Source organism: Pongo abelii, chromosome 20, assembly GCF_028885655.2.
Source record: "Pongo abelii isolate AG06213 chromosome 20, NHGRI_mPonAbe1-v2.0_pri, whole genome shotgun sequence".
Classification (NCBI taxonomy): domain Eukaryota; kingdom Metazoa; phylum Chordata; class Mammalia; order Primates; family Hominidae; genus Pongo; species Pongo abelii.
The window spans coordinates 53,933,015-53,941,400 of record NC_072005.2 but is presented as its reverse complement, the minus strand read 5'-3'; the positions used below and the strand labels follow the sequence as shown (position 1 = coordinate 53,941,400).

Sequence of the window (8,386 nt, the reverse complement as noted above, 5' to 3'; positions counted from 1 at the left end):
CCCATGGGCAAATCCACTACAGAAACCAAAGCATTATCAGCAGGACCAATGTGTACTAAGCTCTGCTTACACCTATAGGCACCTGGGGAGCAATTTTTGGAATGGATAGTAGGGGCCAGAGTGGCCTTGAGGTACCAAAGAGGAGGCTGTGGGGTCATCCAGGAGGGAGGGATGGTGGCTGGACAAGGCGGGCAGCCCGGGAGCCGGGAGGAGTGGGTAGACTCGCTAGCATTGATCATGTGGGGCCCCAGCCCTGGGAAGGAATAAGGATGACTCCTGGGGGCTGGCTGGCCGTGCCTCTCCTGAGATGGGGATCCCAACCACAGGTCACGATGTTGACTCCCCCAACCAAACCCGTGTGGAATGCCACCTCGCCTGGGCTAGGGCCCATGAGAGTGAAACCAAGGATGTGTTGCCCACTGAGGTTCCCCAGCTCCTAGCACAGCTCGGCAGGCAGTACCTGATCAGTGATGAAGGATTATTCCATCATTCAACTCCTCTGGGGGGCGGGACTGCAGGGCAGGGTGGGAAAGGGAGGGTCTTGGCAGGATGGGCTAGGGTGGGCACAGCAGAGAAGTGATTTAAGAGCCAAGCCCTTGTCAGTACACACTTGTGTTTGGGAACAGATCAGGACTCAGGATGCAAGACCCTGGTCATCTCCAAGGTGAGCGGGGACAGGGGTGTGAGGGGTCTGGGCTGATCCCGTGGCTGAGGCTGCAGAGTGCAGATCTGGGCAGCCAGAGAAGGGCTGGGCCTGTGCGGGCGGCTTCCTGTCCTGCAGATGGGGGAGAACTTAGTGGTGTCTGGGAAATGAAAAATCATGCAGCTGGGCACAGCGTCTCCCGCCTGTGATCCCAGCTCTTTGGGAGGCCAAGGTGGGAGGATCACTTGAGCCCAGGACTCTGAAACCAGCCGGGCCAACATAGTGGAGACCCGTCTTTAGCAAAAATACAAAAATTACCCAGGGGTGGTGGTGCACACCTGTGGTCCCAGCTACTCCGGAGACTAAGGCGGGGGGTTGCTTGAGCCCAGGAAGTGGAGGCTGCCTTGAGCGGTGATCACATCACTGCACTCCAGCCTGGGTGACAGTGCGAGATCCCCTCTCCAAGAAAAAGAAAGGAAAGAAATTAAACCATGCAGTTGAGTGGAGCAGAGGACTGGGCAGGTGGTGGCGCCCCTGCAAGTGTCAGGGTCCCTATAACCCTTGGATGGGAGGGGACGGGGCAGCTGGGGAGGGCTGAGCAGGCCTGAGGCAGCCCCATCTTCTCCGAGGTGAGGCGCCTATGCTGCCTGCCTTCCCAGGAGCTGTTATCGCGCCCATTTCCTAGATGTGGACCCTGAGGCCCAGAGAGGTGCAAGGTCTGGTCTGGATACCAGGCTGCTATCCGCGGTGTCGCCCCAGCCCACACTGCCTGGGCTCCTGGCCTGGCGCAGGGGACGGGGTCCCTAGGGGGGCTGAGAGCTTCTGTGACCTGTTTCCCTCCCGCCCCCAGGCCCTCCCCTGGCCCGGGACCCTCCAAGGAGACAGCGGCAGGAGCGCACGGTCTACAATGAAAGCCAGCAGAAAGTGCTAGAATGCTACTTTCAGAAGGAGCAGTACCCGAACTACGACCAGCGAGTGAATCTGGCGGAGATACTCAGCCTCAGGGAGCAACAGCTTCAGGTCTGACCCCCACCCCCACCCCGCCCGACCCAGTCACCCCAAGGAGCCTCCCACCGCTGTCACTCACCGGGGCCTGGCCACCTCCCGCCCTGCCACGCAAGGGGTCCCGCCAGTGTAGACCCGGGCTGCATCCTGAGTCCTGTTCCAACTGTATGCTAGCCCAAACCCGCCCACGTGATCGGCCCAGGCTGTCCCCCACGGGGTCTCCCGGTGCCCGGACCTCAGGCACCCGTGAGAACCCGCGGTCCCTCCCCTCGAACCCTCCCTGGCCCCCGGGCTCCTGGGCGGCAGACCCCGCTCCTCCCCTCCCACCCCACCCTCCTCCCCCTACTTTTCCCTCCCTCTCCCCTCCCTTCTCCAGGCCTCGGAGCCCGGGGCCCTCTTTTGGTGGGGTGGGGGCTGGGGGGTTGTTGAGCACAGGGAGAGGCTTGAGGCTGGCCCCGACCCCAAACGGCTCACCTGGGCCGCGCGAGCCCCTCCTTCACACCTTCTCCCTGTCCCCTCTGCCCCCCAGGTGTGGTTCAAGAATCGCCGCGCCAAACTAGCTCGGGAGCGGCGGCTCCAGCAGCAGCCCCAGCGCGTCCCTGGGCAGAGAGGCCGAGGAGCCCGCGCTGCGCCCCTAGTCCCTGTAGCCTCTGCCTCTGCACCTCAGCCGGGCCCCTCGGGAATCCTTCCAGCGGCGGAACCCACGATCTACAGCCTCGACCAGGCCTGGGGTGGCCCTGGGTGCAGAGCCCAGAAGGGCATCCCAGCTGCCCTGAGTCCAGGCCCTGGCCCGATCCCTGCCCCAATCCCAGGCCCAGCCCACATCCCAGGCCCACTCCCTGGCCCAATCCCAGGCCCAATTTCAGGCCCAGCTCAGATCCCAAGCCCGATCCCAGCCCCAATCCCAGGCCCAATTTCAGGCCCAGTCCAGATCCCAGGCCCAATCTCAGGCCCGAACCCAGGCCTGATCCCAGGCCCAATCTCAGACCCAAACCCAGGCCTGATCCCAGGCCCAGCCCAGATCCCAGGCCCAATCTCAGGCCCAAACCCAGGCCTGATCCCAGGCCCAATCCCAGGCCCAATCTCAGGCCCAGGCCCAATCATAGGCCCGATTCCTGGCCCAGCCCAGATCCCAGGCCCAGGCAGACTCCGAAGCCCAGGTCCCATCTTAAGTCCTGGCTGGATGCGAAGCCCTGGCTCACTTCCAGGCCTAGCCCCGATTTTAGGCCCAGGCCCAGGCTCAGGTTCAGTCCCAGCCCCAATCCCAAGCCCAGGATCACTCCCAGCCCCAGCCCCCTTATGGCCTCAGAGCCCCAATGCCTCCGACTTCTTGCCAGACACCCAGTTATTCCCTCACTTCACAGAGCTGCACCCACCCCTAGACCCCTTGGAGGGATCCTCAGTCTCCACCATGACCTCTCAGTACCAAGAAGGGGATGACTCTATGGGCAAAAAAGACTCAGGGTCTCAGCACCAAGAGGAGGGTGGCTTTGTGAATGAAAATCACTCAGGCCCCAGGTCATTACTGGATTTATAGGGGGCCTGTGCCTGCAAAGTTCTTCAGATCCCAGTGGGCCTGGAGTGGCTGATCTACACTGCTGATGACTTTCTGCAGTGAATGCACCACCCTTTACCCACCCTGCTGCAGGTGGACATTTGCTGTCTTCACTGTGCAGCCATCACAGGTGGCTCTGCTGTGAATGTGCCTGCCTCTCATTGGAATTGAGCCTGAGCATTTCTCTGCTGGGATTGGAGTTGCTGCTCACTGGGATATTTGGCATTAGTGGATGCTGCTCGAGAGCTTTCTAAAGGGCTTTTCCCAGTGCTTCTGATGGTCAGCATCTTCCCCAACACTTAGGATTGTGAGACTTTTTAATGTTTGTTGATCCAATGACTTGTGGTTTTGTTGTGGTTGTAATATCCATTGCCCTGAGGATTGAGAGGTTAAACTCTCACATGTTAATTGAACCTTAGAAATCTTCATAATGTGTCTATTTGTTTACCCCTTTTCCTTCATTTATTTGAATGTATTCTTATATTCTCTTGGCAATTAAAGTTCTGCAAACGCCTTTCCTATTTGCATTTTGTTTCATTAGTAGTATTTCTTGATTTTAATGTTGTCTATTTCACTGCTTTTCAAATTACCTATTGTTATGGACCAGTTTTGTCTTGTTTTATTTTTCATTTCCATCAGCGACAGACTGATAATGTTGTAAAACACAATGAAGTTATTAATAAAAATTAAAATGGGCCAGGCACGGTGGCTCATGCCTGTAATCCCAACACTTTGGGAGGCAAAAACAGGTGGATCACTTGAAGTCAAGAGTTTGAGACCAGCCTGGCCAACATGGTGAAACCCCATCTTCACTAAAAAAAAAAAATACAAAAATTAGCCGGGCATGCTGGCGGGTGCCTGTAGTCCCAGCTACTAGGGAGGCTAAAGCAGGAGAATCACTTGAACCTGGGAGGTGAATGTTGCAGTGAGCTGAGATTGTACCCCTGTACTCCAGCCTGGAGTATAGAATGAGACCTTGTCTAAAAGATATAAAATAATCAAATAAAATAAAATGACTTTTACAAAATATCTCAATATATCTGTATTTTCAAATTGACAGAAAAGCTTCTAAAAGCTGGTGTTTCTAAAAGGCCTCTGTTACTAATTGTTACTAATTGGAGACAAAGACCACAGGTGGCACCAGTCTGAGGTGTCCAGCTTATTGCTTTGAAAATTGCTACATTTTCTCACTTTTCCCTTCTAAGAGTAATGCTTTTTTTTTTTTAATAGCTTGTCTAAAATATCTTTCTTCAGGCTGGGCACAGTGGCTCACGCCTGTAATCCCAGCACTTTGGGAGGCCAGGGAGGGTGGATCACCTGAGGCCAGGAGTTTGAGACCAGCCTGGCCAACATGGTGAAACCCCACCTCTAATAAAAGTACAAAAATTAGCCGGGTGTGATGGCACATGCCTGTAATCCCAGCTACTCAGGAGGCTGAGGCAGAAGAATCGCTTGAACCCAGGAGGCAGAGGTAGCAGTGAGCCGAGATCTTGCCACTGCACTCCAGCCTGGGTGACAGAGTGAGACTCCATCTCCAAAAAAAAAAAAACTTTCTCCAAGATCAGGTAACCAACAGGAAAAAAAGAAATCTTGCATTATCACATGATGATGAAGTTATTCCATTTTTTTCTCTAAATTTTTATAGTTTTACCTTTCATATTTAGGTCTTTAATACATGTATAATTGATTGTGTATGGTGTGAGGTAAGAATTTTTCTTTTCTCATGGATTTCCAATTGTCAATTTATTGAGAAGCTTGCAATTTATTTTGTATTTTGTCATAAATCAAGGGTTCATTAATGTATGAGTCTGTATCTACAAACTCTTTTGTTTTTTTTTGTTTTTGTTTTTTTTGGAGACAGTTTCACTCTGTTGCCCAGGCTGGAGTGCAATGGCATCATCTCAGCTCACTGCAACCACTGCCTCCCAGGTTCAAGTGATTCTCATGCCTCAGCATCCTGAGTAGCTGGGTTTACAGGTGTGCACCACCATGCCCAGCTAATTTTTTGTATTTTTAGTAGAGACAGGGTTTAGCCATGTTGGCTACGTTGGTCTTGAACTCCTGGCCTCATTGATCCGATAGCCTCAGTCTCCCAAAGTGCTGGGATTACAGGTATGAGCCACCACACCTGGCTTTTTTTTTTTTTTTTTTTTTTTTGAGACAGTATCTTACTCTGTTGCCCAGGCTAGAGTGCAGTGACACAATCACAGCTCACTACAACCTCAACCTCCCAGGCTCAACTGATCCTCCCTCCTCAGCCTTCTGAGTAGCTGGGACCACAGGCACACACCACCATGCCTGGATAACTTCCTTTTGCTTTTTGCAGAAACAAGGTCTCACCATGTTGCCCAGGCTGGTCTTGAATTCCTGGGTTCAAGTGATCCTCCCACCTTGGCCTCCCAAATTGCTGGGATTACAGGTGTGAGCCACCATGACTGGCTCTACAAAAAGTCTCTATTGGGTTCTTGGTCTCTATATCCTTGCACCAATAGCATGCCACCCTTTGCCGCTGTCCTCTCCTCTCCTGCTTCTTCTGCCATCACCTTGTGGCCATCCTGGCCCCTGTGTCTTCCCACAGCTAGTTCTCTGACCCTGTCCCAGTCTCATTTAGCAAATGCTTCAATCCTCTTAGGTCAGGCCAGCCTCAGCAAAACATAGGGAGAATTAGTGCGGATTTGGGGGAAACATGTGACCGGCTGTGGTTGGAGGTGGGGACAGACTGCCAGGATATAATGAAAAATGCTCCTGCTCCTCAGAGAGACCCTGAGAGGGATGTACACAGAAAACCACACTGAGACTGTCCCAAGGGAGGCAGAGCGATGGGAAAAGGGAGAGACTGAGGGGGAGGGAGAGAGGGAAAGTGAGGTGCAAAGAAAAGGGGAAACTGAGGCATGGGAGTTTCCTGCCCTCAAAACCAGAACAGGCAGGGTCTCCCCAGCCCGTGTCACTTCCCACGTGACAGCAGCTGTCCTATGTGCTCTAATATCCTTACAAAAGGTCCTTTGAGGCTGACAGCCTGTAATCCCTTTGCCTACGGGTGGTTACACCAAACATCAGGGTGTTTAAGTGCCTTTCTGAGAAGACCGAAAAGATTCAGTCTGAGCATGTACCAGGCCACCCAGCCGAATAGCACAGCCCTTAACTCCTCCACTCTATTGAGTGATACTAAGCTCATCTGCTTCTTGGACTGTTTGGAGGAGGACCTGTGGACAGCTGGATGTCCATGAGACTTTGGGTATCAACTACACCTTCTCCATACGTGTGGGGTGTGAGCAACATGGAGCTGTGTCATTTACATGCCCAGCACAGAGCCTAGCTTACAGGAAGCTCGGAGTAAACGGGTGATCTTATTATTCTGCCATTTAGACAACACCCTCCTCCCATATCTCTTCCCTCCTCTGACTCATCTCCTACCTCTCTCTGCCCTGTGCAGACCCGTGCTGCCCTTCCCTCTCCTTCCCTAGTGTCTCTCCCTCCCTCTCAGTCCCTGAGTTTCTCCCTAGGAGGTTTTCCTGGCCTTGACCTAATCTAACTCACCACCTGCCCCAATCCTCTTAGAGCCAGGTGAGGCGGCATCTGCAGAATCTCAGCCGGGTCAGAGAAGAGTTGAAGGGGAGATGGGACATATTGGTGGATGATGTCAAAACCCTTCTCAAGCCCATGCTGGCACCTTGTCATGCCTCCTTACTGGCCGTGAGACTTCAGTTACAGCAGTAGGTGCTGTCAGGGTCTCCTGGAGCCCTTCCCCTATAAAAGCCCCAGAGAGACTCCTCAGGAAGACAAAACAATGCTGCAGAATCTCCTCTCCCTGATTTGGGCAGTGAGTGGAACAACGTGTTGTAGATGTTCCACAGACACACCTGATTTTCTCTGCATATGTGATGAAAAATGTAAACTGGCCGGACGCAGTGGCTCATGCCTGTAATCCCAGCATTTTGGGAGGCTGAGGCGGGCCGATCACGAGGTCAGGAGTTCAAGACCAGCCTGGTTAACATGGTGAAACCCCGTCTCTACTAAAGATACAAAAATTAGCCAGACGTGGTGTTGGGCACCTGTAATCCCAGCTACTCAGGAGGCTGAGGCAGGAGAATCTCTTGAACCCCAGAGGCAGAGGCTGCAGTGAGCCGAGATCGTGCCACTGCACTCCAGCCTGGGTGACAGGGCCAGACTCCGTCTCAAAAAAAAAAAAAAAATGTAAACCCTTCCACTTTTTTGTTCTGTCTTTGGCTGCAGTCAGCTCTGGGAATGGGGATGGAATGGAAATTTATTTTTAGTTCTGTATTCATTCACCTTTTTTTTTTTTTTTTTTTGAGACAGTCTTGCTGTGTCACCCAGGCTGGAGTGCAATGGTGCTATCTCGGCTCACTGCAACCTCCACCTCCTGGGTTCAAGCAATTCTCGTGCCTCAGCCTCCCAAGTAGCTGCGATTACAGGCGCCCTCCACCACACCCAGCTAATTTTGTATTTTTAGTAGAGACAGGGTTTCACATGCTGGCCAGGCTGGTCTCAAACTCCTGACCTCAAGTGATTCACCTGCCTTGGCCTCCCGAAATGCTGGGATTACAGATGTGAGCCACCACGCCCGGCCTATTCACTTTTGTACACTTAGAATTTCTTGCTAAAGAAGTGCTTTTATTTTATCATTACAGAACTGTATCTTGGATAAAGTGGTAACTCTTGTAGCTAACATAAGAAAATAGCTACAGAATAAACACACACACACAGACAGACAGACACACACACACACACACACACACGCAAACTCCTGGGATTAATTCATGAATTTGGCAAGGTTCCAGGATACAAAATCAATAAACAAAAACCAATTGTATATCTTGGTGTTGTGTGGGAATTTTTTTTAAAAAAAGAAACAAATTATATTTCTATATAATAGCAACAAAAAATTGGAAAATAAAAGTTTTTTTAAAACACTATTTACAAAAGCATTAAAAAACATAAAATAGGCTGAGTGTGGTGGCTCATTCCTGTAATCCCAGCACTTTGGGAGATCGAGGCAGGAGGATCACTTGAGGCCAGGAATTCAAGAGCAGCCTGTACAACACAGCAAGACCCCATCTACACAAAAAAAATAAAAAATAAAACTAGCTGGGCATGGTGGTGCACAGCTGTCGTCCCAGCTACTTTGAGGCCAGGAATTCAATACCAGCCTGTAAAATAAAGCA

At 51.9% G+C, this 8,386-nt stretch overlaps 1 protein-coding gene across 1 annotated transcript; it reads left to right on the top strand.

Annotated features, from left to right (window-relative positions):
• The first annotated feature begins 639 nt into the window (after window positions 1-639).
• Window positions 640-3,237, top strand: LOC112130197 (uncharacterized). Its single transcript, XM_063720172.1, is given in 3 exon segments — window positions 640-664; window positions 1,494-1,663; window positions 3,031-3,237. Coding segments are annotated over 3 exon segments (402 nt in total).
• The last annotated feature ends 5,149 nt before the right edge of the window (window positions 3,238-8,386 follow it).